General features: G+C 39.9%; 1 protein-coding gene across 1 annotated transcript; it reads right to left on the bottom strand.

The window, feature by feature from the left end:
- Nucleotides 1-111: 111 nt before the first annotated feature.
- LOC136808198 (uncharacterized) lies at nt 112-21,070 on the bottom strand. The gene is made up of 5 exons (XM_067064735.1): nt 20,696-21,070; nt 16,520-19,346; nt 13,260-16,335; nt 1,895-12,979; nt 112-1,639 (listed from the first exon to the last, which is right to left on the bottom strand). Exons 2-5 carry the CDS (start codon nt 18,710-18,712, stop codon nt 243-245), a joined length of 17,751 nt encoding a protein of 5,916 aa, XP_066920836.1. The 5' UTR covers nt 18,713-19,346; nt 20,696-21,070; the 3' UTR covers nt 112-242.
- Between the last annotated feature and the right edge of the window lie 906 nt (nt 21,071-21,976).

Raw genomic sequence — 21,976 nt, 5'->3', positions numbered from 1 at the left:
GCCCAGTTGTTTTCTATTTTCCATTTCTATTACTTGTATTTGATCCAGATTTTGAACAAATTTCTGATGACCCTCTTAAAACCTTGAAGGTAGAAAAGTTACATCATTTTTGAATCTTAACTTTATTTGAAAAATATTAAAACCTATTTACAGTACCTAATTATTTTAGAATAATTATTTAATTACAATAATCAAAATTTAACGACCTGAAATCCTAAACATTTCAGGGGCGTTCATTGAAATCATTCTTTCAAATTAATGTCCTTTAAATCAATCCATGAGATTTTTTGGTCATTTTTTAATGACGCTCTTTTCTTTTTCAAAGTGTCTGTTGCACCTTCATGTGAGTCATTCAAGTCAACTTTATCATTGATATCGAGAGAATCATCTAACAACTCTTCCAACGTCGGTAACTTTTTACTCTCTTTTCTTCGATGTTTCCTTGATAACGTTGAATACGTGATAGTGGGTTCTGCCACCTCTTCTTGTGCCTTATATCGTTTGGAACGTCTGACGGACTTCCTTTTCACTGGTATGTAATCATACAAATATGGTTTCGAAAACTTGTGTTTGAATTTGGAGTGAGACCTCGACTTCTTGTTTATGAGAGTGTCACGTGAGTTATTCAACAATGGACTTGACGAGACTGAATAACGTCGTTTAGTTTTCGACTTAAAAGAAGTAGTTGGAATTTCGATGATTTCTTTAGGGAGGTGTCTTTTCTTCTTTTTCTTTCGTACTAAAGGTGTAATTAAGGTAGTTTCATCGATCGGTGTCTTCTGAAGTAATCGTCGTATAGAGTGTTGTTTTCCCTTCAAAATGGCCTTCATTTCAATGGAAGATGAATCATCGCTTATCGTTGAAGTTTCTTCCAATGAGTCTGGAATCGTGATCACGGGCGTCACCACGCGCTCCCGTTCACGTTCACGCTTACGTCGCTTTATGGGAAGAGACATGATTTGTTTTGGTTTGGGTGAGACTAACACGCGGCTGACGTTACGACGCGACGGTGCCGGTAACACGTCTTCAGTAATAACGATTGGATTACTACGTTGTTCGTTTCGTCGATGTCGTAAATAACGTTCGTAATAACTTGGAATAATATTTTGCCGGAAAACGCGTTGAAAACGTGGTGGTGAATATGGGGGTGGTGGACCGGTCGGAATTGCCGGCAGCCGTAAATTCCGTCGTGTATCCATCCTGCGTGCTGTTTGATCACGTGATGTTACACGATTGTCTTGTTGTCTTTGCAATGAATGTGTGAAGGATTGGCTATTGCTCATCGGAGCGGTACCAGCAATATATGAAGTGGTAACTGGTCGACTCGTTGCTAACCGCTGTGAAACCATCTCCCTCGAACGGTTCATATCGTCCATTGAATTCGATGTGACTTTAGTTCGTTGGATAGTTCTTAATGTGGATGATTCACCGCGTAATGGTTGCGAATACACTTTATTGAACTCTTCATCGAAGTCTATTTTGTTGGCTTCTTCCTGTTGATCAACGTAAACTGGCTGTATGATACTGGATTGTTTACGCATACGTTCTTGTCGTCGTCGGTCCATAGTTGTGGTAGTCGTTGTGACTGCTGCTTCTTGCATTTGAACGTCCTTCGTGGTGATGGGAAGTGCAATGATACCTATTTGAGCGATAAATAGAGATAGAAAACGTGTATTTAGCATTGGCAATGTCTAGAAACTAAATTAAAATGTTCAATTTTGCAATTTCGGCGCTAATGATCTTGAATTCTGGTATTCGTAGAACTTAAATATTATCAAAGTCGAGGCTAACCAAAGAACTCGTATATTTAAGTTTTAAACATCTCATGACAAATACTAAAAGCCTGTATATGTTTTGAATAGTTCTCGGCCATTCATCAATTATGAATCTTTACCTTGTTTCTTTGGTGCAGCGTCAATAGAATCGTCGTACCCAGGGTCATCGTCGTACCTTTCTTTTGGTAAGGTTGAATAAGGAAGTGGAGATGGTCCTCCCCCCCTTGCGGTGGGCAGGACGTCTCCTGTATATGGGGCTGTGTAGGGTAGAGTCTTCTCTTTCTGCGTCGGCGCCACACAACATTTGTAACAATATCTACAACAGTAGTAGCAAAAGCAACACATCAGTAGCATGAATGCCAGGATGAATAAAGGTAACAAGTATAAGAACCAATCTGATTCGCCAATGAAATCATCCGTTAACGCTGCGCTTGTTTCCGGTGGAGGTGGTACTACAGGAATCACTGTTTTATTACAAGCTGGTTCTGCTATAGCTCTGGTATCTGTTGGTTCATATTGATTCAAGGATTGAACGAATGAAGGTTGAACAACAGTCATGTTTGGGTCAGAAAATACAGGGTCTGTCAGTGGCCTCGTGTTTGATTTGAAGCACGTTTCGTTGGTGATTTGACCGTCTGTGTAAACTGCAATGTCTTTGTTAGATGTGGAGTTTCGGTAGATGTCCACCAGCACAATATCTTTGGATGTTGAATTTCCAGTGTATATTTCTTGCAATGTTTTATATAATCGTAGCTTTTCATCCAGCTGATCAATATTCGAAACTTCTGTTTGTATGTACATGCAACAAGACACGGTTTTTGGAATTTTCCTGATCTCAAATTTGGAGATGACAGAGTTTCCATCTTTGTCAGTTGCTTGAAGATTGTAATGATCTTCAATGTCTGTTTGCTGACAGTCTTTAGTACTGACGAAAGTGGTGATGGTTTGTGTGGATGTGTTGAACGTCAAGTACGGGTAATCCGCCACGTCTTCAAATTTGTCCAAAACTTGCAGTGTTAGATTGGAAGTTGACCCGTCATCATCCTCAAAAGTTGTTTCTTTGATTTTGTACTCAGACGGTTGACCACAGGTGATGTTGATAATATCCAAGGTCTCACGTACTTTAGGTTTCCGTGTAGTTGTCGTTGTCGTTGTTGTGGGTTGCGGCTTAGGAACGATGACCACGTCTTCTACAACGCAACTATCCACGGCTGTATCAACTAATTGCTTTGATGGTGATAAATCGATTTCTTTACAAGACAAGTATTCAATGACGAGTGTTGTTTCGTTCTTGAAGAAACGTTTCAAGTAGATATCTTGAGGTGAGCTGGATATCTTTTGCGCTATCTGGTCTAGAATGTCGGTAATAGTTTTCAAAGATGAAGTTTCTTTATTTGAACATTGTAACGATATCACTCCATTTTCCTGATTCGCTCGTATCAAAGTTGCATTCTCCTTCAAATAAACGAATGCAAATCCATTCGCTTTTTCTGCAGAATCGTCCACAGCTTCCAAGAGGAAAGTGTAATTCTCTTCCATTCGCACCGAGTCGTCAACAATACCGTAAATAATTTTTGTTTCGTCATCGTACTGTATCCAATAATCGGGCTTGATTGACGAACCGTTAGTAAACTTCATAGATAGCGTCAGGTTAGTGATGTCACCGTTTTCTTGATCTGTGAAAATATCGTTGTCTAACTTCTTCTCGAAGTATCCACATTGCTCCACAACAAGACTGACATTGCTGGTGGATTGTGGACGTTCGTTCCCACCTGGGTAAAGACAGTAGTTTGTTTCTCGAACATTCGTTTTGATGTGAGGGTAGCCAAAGTTTTCACCTAACTTTTGAACGTAGTACGCGTGAAATACGATTCTCTCTTCATCACCATAAATCTTATCCATGATTTGGTTGACCTGTTCGGAAGAGCAGTTTTCTTGCATTATATTGCATGTCGTCCACTCTATTGTGATAGTGTCCTTCGTTCGATCCAGCCCAATCACTGATATCGACTCATTAGTGGACCGAATGTGGTTTTCAATGCGTGCACAAACATCTAATAAAACATCTAGATCTGACTTCAGCTCGGGTGAGTAGGGCGAGGAAGCATACGTTTGAATGATCAGGTTATTGACTGGAAGTTCTGGTAAATGAAGAACAAATGAAGTGTTTGCCATCTCACCACGACTGTTGTTCGCTTTCAAATAGAACATTAAAAGCTTTCGATCACCGAATTTCTTTAGCTGTTCTTGTGTGAGAATGACTTGTAAAGAGTTTCGTTGTGCGTTGTATTTGATGTAGGTTGGGGATGTTATAGCGTTACCAGCTTCATCACATAAACGGATTCTTTCACCTTTGATCTCCCCATCCAGAGTGTCCATAAACAAACCTTTGGGTAATCGATAATCAAGTTTCTGACATAATGATAAATTCATTGGTGGGATCTCATCAGTGACGTAAGGTCGATCTTTGGGTAGCTCATTGCATCTCCCTCGTTTTGATGTTGTAATGCTTTCCAATTTGTATTTTGGTTGGAATGTGTTTTGGATGCTTGCTTTGATTGATCCGTCACTGTCTGTGAAAGTCTCGTAAAGTTCGTCATTCAAAAGGGTTTGGCAGAATTCGCCGTTCAGATTGCAATCGTACAGGAATACTCGAAGAATATTGTCCGAGGTGGAATTAACATCGATGACAGTCGTGAAATTGAAATTGGTGTCTTTGGTGATTTCGTTTACTTTCATCTGAATGTCATTGATCAGTTGCAACCTTTTTGTAGTATCCAGTGTGGAGGTGACCGGCGCTTCATCTGGTCTGAGGTGCAATACAATCATGAAATTATAATCTGATGGATCCCCTTCAATCAAGACACTGGTGTTCTGCTTTGGTGATTGGATGTTCCCGTCTCTGATGTTGTAAAGCAACAAGTAGCCATCCTCTGGTTGTGTTTCCACTTCTCTCAAAGTAGGATTCAGTGAGATGATCTGACTCCTTTCATCGAATGCCATCCATGGATATAGGTTGTCAAACACCAGTGTTGTTGTTTCTGTTGCATTTCTTACTAAAACGTCTTTTGAATATTGCTTCTTGTTACAAATGCTGGCTTTAAGATATTTGACATCCTCGGAATGCCAATCGATATTATGGCAGACATTTTCTTTTACAATGTCGATTTTATCAGGGACGATGAGGTCCAACATTTCTCTGATGAAGCTGAACTTTGGTTGGCTTGATGTTGTGACGAGTTGATCAGTGATTGAAGTTGATGTCTGTTTATTGCAAACAGGACCTGTCAGCGCACATGGCGTGACCGTGATATCGTACCTGGATGACGAAGCTTGCTCGGATATCGTTGACACATTGTAGATCGTCACCCCAGCATCCAAATTGATGTCTCGAAGGTATTTCTCAAAGCGATAACAGAACTCGGTGGCGAATGCAATTTCGGTTCGCGGTTGACCGAAATAAGTAGCGTGAATACGGAATTGGTACTGTCTTGTGATGTTACGAGCAACGAATCTCAAAGTGGCGTTGGCCGTCAGACCATCAGAATCGGTCGCTTGAATCAGGTATTCCAAACGTTTGTATCGATCGAAGAATTCCAACATGACAATACCATGGAAACAATACCTCTTCTCGTCATACGTGATAAAATCGGCCAGCTCCGTGGGGTAATTTTGCACGACTTTTAGCGTCAGGTTGCTTGTGCCACCATCTTTGTCGTCAAAGAAGACGTCTTCAGGGATGGTGTAATTGATTTTCAAACATGGATCAAGAATGAAGGAGACATCAGTACTGTTGGGTGGTCTTGAAGGTGGCTCCAAACATTTCCCATAACGAGTCATGTTCACTTGTTCACCCACATCCATCAAATACTGTTCAATTTTCTTGATCTCTTCGTAAGGACACCGACTCGCGTCTTTGCTCATTCCACAAATGGTCCATTCAACTAGTATGGTATTCTCTCTTCTAGACATATAATTCAATACTTCAATTGTTAAACTGAGGTTTTTTTCGATACCCACTTTCCAACTTTTAATAGAGTCAACGATACCGGTCTGGCGTAATGCTAAAGACATGTTTATTGCAAATGTAATGTTTGGTCTGTCTCGTTCAAAGGTCACAGTGAGCGGTACTTCGATTTGACTACCGCGACTGTCAGTGACGTCGATTAGGAAGTGGTAGCCTTCTTCTGGTTGTGAAGTTGCCAGGGATCGAACGTAAATAATCATAATAGAAACGCCATTCATTTGAATCCAGTCTTTCGACGTAACAAGTGTTTTCCCGCCACTTTCCAAGACCTTGTATAGTACCTTCTTCATGTTGGACCAATCACCATCCTCGTTATCCATCACTAGATCACGTGGTAAAAAAAGCTCGGTCTGATTGGTGCAAGCGGTCACGTTCACCAATCCGATCTCTCCTTGGGAGAGAGGTGCTGTATTACTTCGGTCAAGACACGGCTCCCCTTTGCGTTGCGACAAGTACCTCGGTATATATTTATCTGTGGAAAAGGAATCAATAAATTCCCTCTTCAATGAATTTCCATCTTGTAATGCTTTTGTTAAGCGGTCCATGACGATGTAGTTGCATGGTGAAAAGTCCATATCGCAATGCTCCACTACCACCTCCATTAAAAGGTTGTCAGGCCCTTTGGAAATACTGGCAACTCCTATTTCTTCGGTGTTATTGAAGTATGTCAACATCGTTTCTGATACGAAATACTTCTCTTCGAAACATGGTAAGGTTTCAACAATGTCGAATAGGAAGACTAGTTGGTAGCTTATTCTTCCTCGTTCTTCGAAAAACACGGCGAGAGTTGCGTTGACGCTTTCCCCTCTCACGTCTGTTGCTTGGATAGTGAAGTTGAATGTCTGACCAGCTTTGCCAGAATCATAGAGAAGGGTCATTTGTTGGTCGGTTGCATTGAATTTCAACCAACATTGAGTACCTTCATCTCTGTACAATTTCAATGTCAGATTGCCAGTGTTCCCGTCCTCTTTGTCAAAGAAAGTGTCTTCGGGAATTCGATATTTTGTTATGCCACATCTTTTGATGGTCACACTGAGATTGTGATGTTTTTCTGGTGGCGTGTTGGGCTCCAACAAGCAATCTTTGTATCTTTCAATATCCATGGATTGTACTCTAAACCTTGGAAACATTGCTGCAATGACATCTGGGTTGATTTGACCATCCTCCGACATAAAGGTTGATCTGAATGTCTCAATGTTTTTGTGGTCACATTTAGGGTAGGAATGGGTACATTGTGTATAACGTATGATGATTGTTCCGTTTGAAAAGCCTCGGTAGTCATTTACTAACCATGTGCTGTTGTTATTCCTGTATTGGTTGATTGCATCGAAATAATCGTTGATGCTTTGAATAGTTGCGATGTTGCTTGGAGCTCGAAGTTTCGTACCAATCAGGTAATTGACGGGCGGGAAATCATCCATCACTTCGAAATAAAGCATCATTCGAGCTGTTTGATTTCTTTTGTCTACTGCTACTAAGTAGTATTCATATATGATTTTACTTTTCGTTTGATTGGCAGCCATAAAAATGACCTCAAGTGAATCTTTATACAAAGCTAAAAAATAATCTGATGGTAGAGGTTGCATGTTTTGAAAGGCCAGATACACGGTCATGTTTCTTAAGTCCCCATCCTCACCGTCAACGATGCTGTCAAAAGGAATGGTGTAATTCTTCGGGTGACAAAAGGAGATGTCGAACCTCAAATTATCACGAACAACTATGGGTGGGTAATCTTTATGATCAGTGATAGTTACGTTGATGGGTTGACAGTCGGAATCATTCAGCGAATTCTGTAATTGCTCCAAATCGAAGTCAACACTTCCTGTACAGTTCGTCCACGTAAAGTTCATATCATTCATCTTCAATTGATAGTTGACGAGAAAGAAATCGGCTAATGTCCCATCGTAATACGCTTCTGATATCCTATGCAGTGTGTCTTCTACAATATGAATGGCTTTGGTGATTGTCTTGTTGCATTTCAGTTTGACGGTAACACTACCATCATAAGAAGGTAGACCTCTACACATCTTGAAGGTGACGGGTACGGAAGCGGCCGCACCCTGTGAGTCGTACGCGTTGATCAAATATACATAACCTTCACTTGGTTCGTTCACTATAACACTCTCCGATGGGAAACCGACAATTTCTTTGTTCACCTGGTCAAACTGAATCCACGAATTGGGTGCCAAAGGTGTGGAATCTTTATTGGTCATTTCGATGATTAGTTTGCTCGTATTGCCATCCTCAGGATCTATAAACATGCTATCATTCAATTTGTAAATAAATTCCCCACACGAGTCCACACAGATTGGATCTGGACTCAAACCGACTGACAAGACCTCATTTGCGTCACAAGGACCCAATTTCTCTTCAAGGACTGACAGATCTGTGAATTCAGGTTTGAGTGCTTCGATGAGAGCAGGCTTGACAACTAGACTTTGATCGTCGACGAATAGCTTGGCAGTGATTTCGTTAATGTGTCTGAAATCACATATATCGGTGCGAATGGTGCAATTTGTCCACATGACGTAACTTGGTTGCTGTTTGGTACCTCGTGAGAAGAATAAGAAGCTGGTGTAGGAAGTGGTATCATCACCAAAATATGTCTTTAGTTTCTCTTTCAGTATGAACAAGAGCTCAGCATCACATATTTTTTCGTCCAAAGTTGTTTGGAAACTAAATGCAGCACGATATGAGATATTCAACTTTTCTAGCTGTGTTGTATCGATCAGGATGTCAGATGTGGCAGATGCTCCAACTTCGTTCAATGCTCGCAGTTTGTACTTGACAGGGTTAACTGGTTGCGTCCGTAACAGGTTGCCATACAGCTCATTACCCGAGGTTACATTGAGTTGCAACCATGAACTGCAAGTAACTGTTAACTTATCCTCATACAACAAACTGTAAGTGAACGAACGTGAATTACCCGTCGCTTCGTCGTGAAATATGTTCTCAGGAATCATGTACTCCACTTGTTTGCAGTAATCGACAGGAATGTTAATTTCTTCCACCAGCACCTTGATGGTGGTGTCTGGCATCGGTGAAATACTGCTCGAAGGTGTAACGAGGGCGGAAGTCGTGGGCGTTATGGTACTTGTGATGATACCACAGTCAGAGTTAATTTGCATTGTCAGCTCTTTTACAGTGAATTCCGGTAGAAATATGAATGCAAACTGTGTTCGACATTTTCCAGATGGGTCCATAATTTTGTCTTTGATCAAACGAGCTAACGTGTTGTTGCATGATGGTCCGTTCACTGTACAATTCGACCAAGAAAGCTGTAAGGAGTTTTGATTGGATGCAAAATCGATTTCGTTGATGAAATATGACCCAGTATCTCCATAATACGACGCGATCTTGGTTTTCAATCGTTCTTTGTAAGCTTTTACATCAGGGATGTTTATTGGAAAGTTTTTCTTAAGGATCAGAGTGAAATTCTGGTTGATTGTGTTTGGTTTAGGGTCGGATAGAACGTCGATTCGAATAACAAGTGGGGATTGGTTTCCTTCCTTATCCATGGCAACTAAATTGTAAATAAAGGATTGGTAAGGGTCTGGGATGTTTGTCAATTTTGCAGGTCTTCCTATGATAGTTTGAGACTGTTGATCGAACTGAATCCAGCTTCCTGATGACAACTTCTCATCTGTCACTGTCATCAACAGCAATGTTAGATTTCTCGTCCAACCGTCTTCATCGTCATAAAACGTCTTTTCAGGGATGGGAAAGTGTAGATTTGCGCAGCGCTTTGTTATGATGGTCGAAATATAGTTGACTACTTTCGGAGGGCTTGGTAAGGGTGTAGTTGTAGGGGCAAGTGTCGTGGTGGGTTTCTGACAGGGCGTGTTGTAAACGTATTCAATACTCTTCACTCTGTAGTTTGGCTCAAAGCTTTTGGCAAATGCTCCGTTTGAGGATGTAATCTTTTGTACCAACAACTCGATTTGGTCTGTTGGACATGTGGTAAAATCGAACGTGCAGTTGGTCCATTTGAATATGATTGTGCCTATAGATCCTGGTTTTTCGAAGAATTTCACTACCTTGATATTGTCCATGTTGTGATCGCCAAAGAAGAAGACAATCTTGTTGATGATTTGAAAAATATCGTTCAGATACGGCGTCACTGCATCAAAGGAACATTCAATCTCCATTTCAATCTCGAACCCTATTCGAGTGATCTGATCCAACTTTTGAAATGGTAGGATTGTGAATACGGAAAGCCCTTGCGAATCAGAAGCTTCCAGAATGTATTGGTATCCAGCGTCAGGTTGTTTCTCGATGTCGCTGCATTTGATCAAACCATAGATAAGGAATAATTTTGGATTGTATTGAACCCAAGATGTGCGATTGTTGACTTCGTTGCCATAGATATCGAAGAATTGTATCCTCAGATTCCTGGTATTGCCATCTTCATCGATGAAAAGATTATTCGGAATGGTGTAAGAGAATGACCCACATTTCTTGAGAGGTATGGGTTCGATGATCCCGTTCACCCTTGGTGGCTGGTTTGTGGAGATGGAAGACATTGCTGGATACATGGAGCTGGAAGGCGATGGAATTGTGGTGGTTCTCGGTAACTTGTCACAATTGGAGGTGTTGACCAATACTTTCTTGACGATGTAGTATGGATCCATAGCTCGTCTGAAGTCATCGTTGATCTGATCTACACCGTTCGTCGCAAATTTGCGAATATTATCTTGCACCTCATTGTTTTGACATGATCTATCAATCAGTCGACAATTTGTCCAAGATAACTCGATAGTGTTTGGAGTACGCTTGTAGGAAATAGCAAGAACGTTGCCAACATTTTGCTCACCTAAATATGTAGAGATCTTGCTTGTTAGAAAGAGTTGTGAGATAAGTTCCGGTGTGTTTTCATCGTAAAATCGGGTGAATTCGGCCTCAATGAAGTAGGGAACGGTGTCCATCGGGGGTGTTTTCATTGTAATGACGGTGAAAGTGTTGAGGCCTGATCTGTCATATGCTCGCAAAATGTAACTGATGTATTTACTGTCCATGTTATTACCCTCTTGACGGAACTGACCGTAAACCACTTGTGTTGATTCCACAAACTGTATCCAAGACGTGCTCGCCAGTTCTTGGTCATTGAACTGACGTAACTCAAGTCTCAAATTTCTAGTACCACCGTCTTCTCGATCATAGAAGGTATCTTGTGGAATGCGAAAGCTGAATAAAGCACATAACGGTACACTATACACAGGTATTTCTTTCATGACACGTGGAGGCGTGTTTAAACCATGTGTCGGTGTGACTGATGGCTGGGGCGTGACCTGTGTACTGGGCGTTGGTACCACAGTTGTGGATGGGTGTGGGTAGCAGATATCTCCATATTGCATTTGTAAGAAAGTAATGACGAAAGATGGAGCCATGAAGGAAATGAATTGTGGGTTCACTATGCTTGACGAGTCAAACATCAACATTTTGGATTTCATTTTCGACAAGGATGAATTCTTGCAGGTTGTGTACAACGAGCAATTCGACCATTCAACTTCCATGTAATTATCTGTATATGATAACTTTTTGAACATGATCTGACCGCCGCTCTTATCACTGAAGAAATGCTCTAACTTTGCTGTGAAGCTGTTCAGAATGTTCAACTTCTGTGGAACAATGTTATATACGTAACTTCGCATAGAAAACCAGTGGCTTAATTCCGCAACGTTGGCTTTTGTGGTGATTACTAAATCACTCGTTGCGCTTCCTCCTTCTGAATCCATAGCTGTCAGTTTCAGCTCAAGGTTGTTTTGAAACAAATCCTTGACGTATCGGAAATAGATAGTCTGTGCTCCCTTGTCGAAATTGATACACAGTTCGTCTACTTTGCTGTCATCTTTGTTGGTCAAAGAGAGTTTCAAGTTCCGCGTGTACCCGTCTTCAACGTCAAAGAAAGCGTTTGCAGGAATTTGATACACAACTTGTTCACAAACATCAATCTCCACTTTCAAAACTTTCATAACAGTAATGGGTATTTGGTTGACTGGTGGAGTTGTTGTTAGGGATGGTGTTCCAGTGGTCGTAGTGATAACTTGGCAAGGTTGTTGTTGCTCCATAGCTCCTGAGATTAAGACAAACTCTGGAACCATCGATCTAGAGAATTGCTCATTCAAACTGTGATGGTTTTTATCATTCAATAATAAGGATTTCAAATGTAAAGCATCTTGCGAACAGGGATCTTGTATGGAGCAATTATACCATTTGATGGTGATTTGAGGATATAAGATTGTGGTTCGCTTCATGTCAATTAATTGGATATTGTATTCTGTTTCTCCGAGGTATCGTTTCATTCTCTTGATCCAGAGCAGTTGGATTTCTGAATCACTCATCATCTCGTTGACGTAGATGTAACTTTTCATAGTGAAATGATACTTTGGCATCATTGGTGTACCACTTGGTAGAATGTAGAACCGATGCTCCACACTCAATCCACCAGAGTCTTGACAAACCAAGTAGAATGTGAAGACATTGTTTGGCGAACCTTCCAAATCACTGATTTTCAGAATACCATAGATCTTTTGTGTTGCGTGGTTCAAGTGAATCCACGACGAATCTCCAACTTCAGTCTTGTTTTCATGAAGAAGTTTGATATGAAGTTTGGCTGTGTATCCATCTTCTTTGTCAAAGCATGTATCATGAGGTATTTGGTAGTCCAGCAATTTACAACCTTCCACAGTTAAAATTGGTATAACTCTGTTGATCGTAGGAGGTGTGTTTGGAGAGGGTGTTACTTTGGTGGGAGTGGTAGTGGTGGTCGTTGTCGTCCTACATTTGGTATCACCAGTGATAGAAACACTAGTCACGTGAGCAGTTGGGTGTAGCAGCACCATGACGTCATAATTAGGTTGTATGTTCTGCACCATGAGAATGCGTTTCAATTCGATATCCACGTTCTGGTTGCATTGACGTTGACAGATGGACCATTTCAAGTTCATGCTTTTTGGATTGGTTGGATAGATGATCATGGAATGTATTTGGAGGCCGTCTACTGAGCCTTGCGTGAACTTTTGTTGAATGTACGAAAGGAATTTCTGATGAATGAGCAACTTGAGTGCGTTCGTTTCTATCTGTTGTAGTATGGTGCCATAAGTTTCGACCAAGTGACCGTCAACCTCGTTTTGAGGTTTTGAAACGTGAATGGTCAACATTTGGAACACTGATAAACCTGCAAAAGAATGATAATTAAATGAGAAGGGCAAGGGCATTTTTGAGAAAAAAATTTACCACTGAATGCTTTCCGTTTTGCACTGTAAAGTAAGAAAAACAGATAAAATTTATTGAAACAGGAAAGGGACTTATTAAAAATATGTTGAATATTGGTTATAGAAGTCTGGTCTGTACCCTAGAAAAAGGAATGGTAATTTGATGTTGCTTTTTAACTTCTTTCTAAGATTTAATTTCGACAACAAATGGAAGATTGAAATAAAAAATGGAACTTAACCAACCTGCTTTATCAGTAGCCACCACTCGATAAACAAACTGGTTGCTATTCACTGCTTCGGTCAGCGTCAACAATCCTCTCAACGTGCGCGTCGTTTCATTGAAAACCAGCCAAACATCTTTTGGTAATTCTGCTCCATCCGGTTCTTGTATGGTGATCGCCAGGTTCGATGTTAACCCGTCTTCCACGTCGAAGAACGAGTTGTTAGGAATCTGAAACTCGAACACCTCACATGTCGTTGCCGTAACTTTCGCAAACAATTTGAAGACGGTGGGAGGGAGGTTTACGTTTGGTGTGGGTGTGGTAGTGGTTGTTGTGGTTACGTTTTGACATTGTTCATTGCTAGCGTACGCTTGTAGTACTTCCATCTCTGGATAAACAAAGTTCTTGAACAAAGTACTAACTAGTGTGTCTACTACAAACTTCCGTCGAAACGTAAAGTATTGTTGCATGTTACAATAGTCGACGATTTGAGTGGATGCTGCGAATTGTACGGACCAGAAATTCCCTTGCATTTTGATGATTGATAAGAGATTAATGACACCACTTTGTCTGAGGTATAGACTCAATTGGCCAATGACGAGTGCAGTAAGGTCTGCGTATTTAAAGAAGGTGTCTCTTGTACGAAACAGAATAGTGATCGAATGGAATTTCTTCTCTAAGACCGGTATTGTGATAGTGACTTGAGAATAGACCGATCCTCCACCATTAGTTGCTTGTAGACGGTACACATCAGAAGAACCACTGGTAATCATATCCTCAATCAACATTCCATAAATGTAATTATGCTGCTTGTTGAATGAAACCCAAGATCTATTTTCCAGTTGTCTACCCTCTTCTGTTAAGAGGTCTAACTTTAAGGGTGAATTCATTGGGTTGTTAAATGCATTGCTCGGTATGTAGTAGATGAAGATGGCACTTTGCTTGGTTGATAATCTTATTGGAAAGATATTTGTGTTAATGGTCGGAGGTTTGGGTATTGGAGTTGTAGGAATGGATGTGGAGGTTTGGAGATGTGTGGTGGTGGATGATGGGGATGGTGAAATGGTGATTTGTTGACATGAAGGCATTCGTTGGATTTCTACTGAACTGACTGAGTATTCTGGCCTCATGATTGATCGATATCCACTTGATGGTTGGCTGTTGGAGACGAATTTGTCGGTGATTAATTGTAATGTCTGCCAAGGACAGATGTCATCGCTGAGATTGTCCAATGCCCATTCAATAATGAGTTGCTTGATCAAGATGCTTCTGGTGAAAGTGATGATTTGAATACCATATCTAAGGTAGGTTGTGATGTAGCTATTGATCTTGGTGATGAAAAGTATTTGCTCGTTCACCAAGCTGGTGGTGGAGTCATAAAACATGGTAATTGTGGTACGAATCTTGAAACTGTACTCTAGTGATGTGCTTGGACGCTCGAAGATGATTGGAGTTGCTGTGAAAGAGCCTTTGGAGTCAGTTGCTCGTAGCATGTAACGGTATTTGTCAAACGGTAACATGTTGTAATCTTGTAAAGTGTACGAACCGTAAATGAGCAGAGTGTTCTGGTTCATTTGAACCCAGTTATCGGGTTGGACTGTTCCACCATTGTTGTGGAGGAGTGTTAATTGTAAGTGTCTGGCATCACCGTCCTCCCTATCTAGGAATGTTTGAGGACTGATGTATTTGAACAACAACCGACCAAAGGAGATATGTATTGGTTGTATAGGTTGGTTGACGTATGGTGGGGTATTCTGTTTTTCTGTTGTGGTTGGTTTAGAGGTTGTGATCGGTCTGTTACATTGCTTAGAAAATTGAACTTCTGTCAAGGAGACTTGAGGGAACAACTCCATCACCATCTGTGGATGGATGTTACCAGGTGTGATGTAAATCTTCTTTTCTAAGGTTCGAAATGCGTTGGATGAGCAGATGTCGCCAATCAGTGAAGCGTCATCCAGGTGCATTGTGAAGGTGGAAGAGCTGTGATAAAAACTGATCAACACTGTCTCTTTACGGTTCGTTTGGTCGTACAAATAAGAGTTGAGTTTTTCCATGATGTAAATGATTATGTCTACTGTACTTGAAATGGATTGGAACTTGTGCACGCCTGTTAGAGTGATTCGTAAAGCGTCGACAGGTGATTGGTTAATGACTGTCACTTCTAAAGCCAAATCTGTGAACTTCAATTGACTGTTGATCACTCGCAGATAGAACTGGTTTGTCCTGGTGTTTGGAAATTGCATGCTAGAGGGTGAAGCTAATATCACTTGGTTGTTGGATAAAGTGATCCAAGAGTCCTTACGAACCTCCGTTTTGTATTGGTCCAAAAGTTTGAGTTGCATCATTGGTGTAAAGCCATCTTTTGCGTCATAGAAAGTCTTTTCGGGAATGGAGTATTGGAAGAAGCCAGCATTGCTGATGACTAAAGGTTGAATCTGGTTCAATATGACAGGTTGAGGGGTGGACGGTGTGGTGGTAGGCAGGTTCAAGCATGAGCCGAAGGTAGTGATGGTGACATGACTTGCCACCGCTTCTGGTAAAAATGCGAACATAAAGTCAGAATTGATTTGCCCTTGGCTCGTGAGCAATATCTTTTGCAAGTTGTACAGTTCGGTGACATTACAATCGTTGGAGGAATCGATGACGCGGTGGTACATGAACCTCATTCGAAAATTCAGTCCAGTGTTCCTTTGGAAAGAGACGATCTCTGTGTTGTATCGATTGCCAGTGTACTGGAAGTAACGTTGAAGAAGAATAGTAAGAACTTGTATATTATTCATGATTTGATTGAAATATTCGCGTCCAGTAAACTCCACATAGAAACCACCCATTGGAAACACCTTTCGACGACATTGAATGTTAATCACCATGTTTTTAGACCTTGCAAAAGAGTTAGTTGCTGTTAACACAAATTGGAAATTCTCCACTTCTCGACCATTCAAGATGTCAACGTATAAGAAAGCATTGATTTCCTGTGCAGCTGCATTGAATTGTATCCAAGAGGATCTTGGGATGGGTTTTCCAGCGTTGGACGACATACTCAATGTGAGGTAGGGTGTATACCCGTCTGTTGAGTCGTAAAACGTGTTGAATGGGATCTATAAAAAAGTGGGAGATAAGTTTCAGCTATAACTGTTAGTTAAAATGAGGTTTTTTAAACCAGAAAATGTTTCTTGAGACCTCCAAGTTATGATTTTTAGCAAAAAGGGCTAAATAGAAACAAAACAAATTTTGATGATGGTGATGATATGGTTCCCCTTGTTGGCATAAAGATGGACCTACCTTATAAGTGAAATAATTGAGAGTAGTGACTTCAAGCGTCGGCATGTTATTGACAATGATTGGATATGATGATCCAATGACTGACGACGTCGGTTGAAGTGTCGACGTCGTCGTGTGTTGGCATTGTGAAGAAGTCGTCGCTCGGATCTCGTTAATGATGTATTGTGGAGATAAAAAGCGAGCGAAGACAGAATTTGGTTGACCGTTGTCGAGAACGACTTTGGACGCGATGGTTGAGACGTCTTTGTTATGACATTGTTGGCCAGTCAAGGTACAATTGGTCCACGCAATGGTAATTTGGTTCTCGTTTGGTTGACGTTTGAAGGAAATTATATTGATCCAAGAGAACTTAGAAGGTAGTCCAAAGTAAGCAGAGATTTTGGTCAGTAGCATGAGTTGTTCATTGATCTCAGGGATGGAGGGTTGATAGAAGGGCGTCACCTTCATGCTGACTGTGTATAAGATGTCTGGGATCTTTTCTGGTAGTTCCACACTAAATCGTAAAGACGTGGATCCTCCTCTGGAGTTTGTGGCCACCAGGTGGAAGAATGTGTCTTTGTTTGCACCTCCACCTCGTAACTCAATATAATCTTCAACTTTTAAATACCCGTAGATGACTTGTATGTCCGAGTCAACGAAAATCCAGGAAGATGTACTGACAGGTTGATGTCCAGCGTCTGTTAAAGATAGTTTCAGTCGACGCGTTGAACCGTCAACATCGTCTTTGAAAAGGTTATCGGGAATGGGGAAGACCATGAAGTCGCAGAAGGTGACTTTGAACGGACCTATCTGGTAAAGAGCGATCGGGCCTTCGATATGAGGTACTTTGCTTGATGGTTGGGTTGAAACAGTACTAGGAGAGATGTTGTCTATAGTCGTACTTGGATGAGGGTTGATCTTAGTTTGCATCATGGTTGGTTGCACCATAGTCGGTTTTACGAAAATATAACCGTTGTAGTTATCGTGTGTTTGACCAGTGATATCTCGAATATATTGTATGGTGTCTGCAATGAACATATTGGACACTGAGCCTTGAGAGAAGAGTTTGGTTTGTGCGATCAGGAATTGGTTGTAACCTTGTGTGTGATGATAAAATGTTTTGAAAGCGAATGAGAAAGTGATGAATTGTGGGAAAGAACCTGTTCGCGCGAATCCCACAATGACGTAATCATTGAAATTCTTCATACTGTTAGTATTCAAATACTTTGAAAACGTTGTCATGACCAGGTTAAGAATTTCTGCATCTGAGCTCGAAAACGAGTAATAGGCGGTAAAACGAAAACTGAAGTAACCAGGAGGCTGAGGTAACGCTCCTTTAAGATTGATGTGAATTTGCAGCTCTGTCTGCTGGTTTTTACTATCGGAAGCTTTTATGGTGAAGGTTGATTTCGTGGAACTAGGATTGCTTTGGATTTGATAAACCGACAACTTCATGTATTGTAAGGTAGCAATAATGTTTTTACTAGAAACAATGGATAGTTTGAGGTTGTTTGTGAACCCTTCCTCGGCGTCGTAAAAAGTGTCTGCAGGAATTTCATACTGCAATGAACCGTAGTTGTTGATGGTGAGTTGCGGTAGGCTCCTCAACGTAATCGGTGGCGAGTGGCCTGAACACGAATCCCATTTCACCGTGAATCCCAAATATTTGAAATTCGGCGGAAAAGCTGAATGAAATGCTGGATTATTTTGCGATGTCGTTTCGATCTGACGAATCTTATTTAAATTACAGGGATTGCAACTAATTGTGCTATCGCTGAAAAGCAAGGAGAATAGTCTTGAATTGATGGCGCTGTGCTGTATCAACGATTGAACTAAATGTTTGGAAAGTTTTGCATCGTTAAATTGAATGGCCAAAATGTTAACCATGTCTCCCAATAAATGTGTTCTTGGTGTATCTGCAATCAAGTTTGATTCCACCAGTAACTCAAACGCGTAGCAAGGTGGTTGCAAATTGCTGTTTATCTTGACTTTGTAGTTGATGGAACCAGTCGCTCCACACGAATCCATCGCAGTGACCACGAAACTGTACCCATCTTTCGGTTGTTTCATGAAAGTCTCATAAGTGGCCCATGTATACATCAGTTGCAATACACCATTATATTGTAGCCAATCAGAATACGTTATGGTGCGACCGTTCGACCATTCCATGTGAAGCTTCAAGGTGCGATGGTCGTCTTCAGCGTCCACAAACATGTTGGGATCGAGTTTGATGTAAACAAACTTGTTGATGTCCACTATGACGTTGTAGGAAGATGTCTTTGCGATCGGTTTGTTATTACTACTACTGCATGGCAAGCTACGTTTGTTTGTGAATTCGAAGAACTACCCAAGTTGAAGAAGTCGAGAGAAAGAACGAGTGAACCTTCGCTTGTAGTATTTCAAATAGTGTTGGCATGTCGAGTATCCGATAATGTCCGTGTACAATGCTACTGTGTTTAAAAGACTTATCACTTTTTCCACTGGTTGATAATCCGAGTGCGATAAGACGAGATATGCAGGACTCTCTTTCCCGTCGGTTTCTCTTTTGATGCATCGAGTTGTTTCGGACATTTTTGTTGTCAGGGTAAAATTCTGATCGAAAATCTTTCTAGCAGCATTGTAAATATTCATAATGTCTTTCATTGGGAGTTGTTTTTAGATCACTAGTTAAGTATATTATCAATATTGGTAACTGGTGCTCGTTAATCGTCTGTTGAACCTCAATATGAACGTTGCCACAGAGCGGGAAATTAGCTTGATTGTGTGTTGGTACGAAAGCAAGTAGTCCGTCATCTTCAGAATAATGGTGGATATGTTCTGTTGCCAATTTTATGTTTGGTGAATGACCCTGAAATGGATGAAAAACACTTTTGAAATTGTGTGATCTTGCAATCATTAATAAGAAATGTCGTTTGTGGCTTCGTGATGAAAGTCTAGTCAGGATAAGTGAGCACTTTTTGGACCTACCCCGGTGGGATAGAGGTCCTATAAATTAACCGTGTTCGTTCGTTCGTCTGTTACCAGCTTTTCTCAGGATTGAATCATAGGAATCTTTTGATTTTTGGTACAAAAGTGAAAAATGATGGTGGGCAGAATGTGACGGAGCCCGATTTTCGAAAAAAAATTTTTTGGGCAAATTTGGGCCAAAAAACAGGTTTTTTCGATTTTGTGAAAAATTGGATCATTAATTTTTTCTGATTTTTTGCATGAAAGTAGGGTACCATCATAGGTAAAATATGGAAGATTTTTGCAAAAAAATTGTGTTGGGTCAAAAAACGCATGTTTATCTATAAGAATCACTATTAATAAGCAGACATCAATGTTCTTAGGCAAATTACTCACTTTTTTATGAGATTGATGTTTTTTTTGCTCATGACGGCTTACTTTTGAAAAATATGTGTGTTTAGAGATGAAATTTTGGTTGCTTGGCGTGTTTTTACAGAAAAACTGGCCAAATTCGATATTTTTTTATAAGCACATTATCAATTATTTAAGTATTAGCTTTTCTCGAGATTGGCTCTTTCATTCTTTATGATTTTTTGCACAAAGATGCAGAACTATAAACCCTCGAAGGTGACGGTGCCTGATTTTCGAAAAAAAATGTTTTTGGGCAAATTTGAGTTTTTTGGACTTTGTGAAATATTGGATCATTCATTTTTTTCTGCTTTTTTGTATGAAAGTAGATAAAAGATGGCTCAAGCAGATATCTGTAAAAAAAAAGAGTTTTTTCAGCTCAAAAAAGGCATCTTTATCTATAAGAATCACTATTAATAAGCATGCATCAATGTTCTTAGCCAAATTACTCAATTTTTTGATGAGATAGATGTTTTTTTTGCTCACGAAGTCTTAAATATGAAAGAATATTTCAAGAGCATGAAATTTTGGTTTCTAAACGTTTTTTGTAAGAAACAAACAACTAATTTTAATAGACCGTCACTATTTGTGTTCTGAATGATTGACTAACGGTCATGCTCACGTATATATCAATTATATATGTGTTTAATGCATAACCAGGTAGGTCCATAAAAGTATCACTTGTTTGCATTCAATGTAGAAACCAGGTCAGTGGCTAATTAATCTATTGCGAAAAAGTTTACACAAACAGCAAAACAGTACAACTTTTAGTTAGACTTGTACATAATTCGCTTTATAAATCACGATGAAAATTAATTTCAACTAATCAGAAGAATAGTTCACCTTGCAAAAATGTTTCGTTTGTTGGATAAACAATTTACCCACGTGTGCTTCTAAAACAATTTTCTTCCCTTCATCTTGCGCATGCGTCACATATGAAGTAAACAACCAAACAAACAGGAACAAATGAAACAATACGTAAACACGATACATGCTGGTCATGAAAAACAACTGAACCAAACAAACTCATTTCAAATATTGAAAATTGTTCATTTGGTTGCGATATTATTGTACATTTCAATGTTTACAATTTCAAATATTCTTCTTATTTTAAAATATGCTTACACAACTTTCCTCTCATCTGCCATATAAAGTCGAATTAGTGCAAGAAATACCTTCTTTCTTCATTTGATTAATAGTATTTCTATTTGATACCTCTTGAATAGGAGCAAACGCAAAGAAGATAGCATAGCTGCATTCAAATACCTTTTCAATCAACGCATTCAATGCTCATTTCAAAAAAATAGAAGATTCCCAATTCATAAAATCGCTGCAGAATAGTCTATTCATCTAGTTGCTATTAGTAACAGATAAAGATCCATACAGACATACAGGGTTGGCGGTGCACAGTTACTGCTAAAGCATTTATGACAAAACGACGAAATTTTGGATAGTGGTTAATTTTTCATAGGAATATTCAAAACCAAATGTTTTATAAGAAAATATCAAAATTGACAAAAACCAAACTCGAAGTCTGTTTCAAGTGCAGAGAAACGTGGAGAAAGTACTAAAGCGCTAAGCCTACTGTTTTAGTTTAACTACCTTGTATTTTTGTTTCGTACCGGATAACTTCTAGAGGTGCTCAGACTTATTCGTCAAATTCTTTTATTAATGTGCCAAAATGAAAAATGACCAATTTATTAAAATCAATCTCCAAAATGTTCTTATAAAATAATGTCTGCTATAAAATAGTATCCTTTGTTGGAATTCTGTACTTGAAGATATGATTATGAATATTTAACCAACTTGTATCGGATATCTTTATTACTCAGTTTGCACGTTGATGTAAAGTCTAGTTGTTCATTTGATTCGAGCGCTGATCCGTTTCGCGCAGTTCATCCTTCCGATATACAGGCATATTTGTCAAGTTAGCTCATCGGTTATTTCCATGTTCTTTCTATTCCTTATCGTGACGCTTAATTTTAGAAAGATTTAAGTTCTAGGCTAGTATAGGCTCCATCCTTTCCATTTTTGAAACAAAAATTTGAGTCCTTCCACTTCTACAACTGTGACACACACACCTCCGACACGCCCCCAGAGAACTAAGAGAAAAATGGGAAAAAC

This window comes from Clytia hemisphaerica, unplaced genomic scaffold (assembly GCF_902728285.1).
Source record: "Clytia hemisphaerica strain Z4C2 unplaced genomic scaffold, Clytia hemisphaerica genome assembly, whole genome shotgun sequence".
Taxonomy (NCBI): Eukaryota; Metazoa; Cnidaria; class Hydrozoa; order Leptothecata; family Clytiidae; genus Clytia; species Clytia hemisphaerica.
The sequence above is the reverse complement of the archived record's forward strand: the minus strand, read 5'-3'. Positions and strand labels throughout refer to the sequence as shown.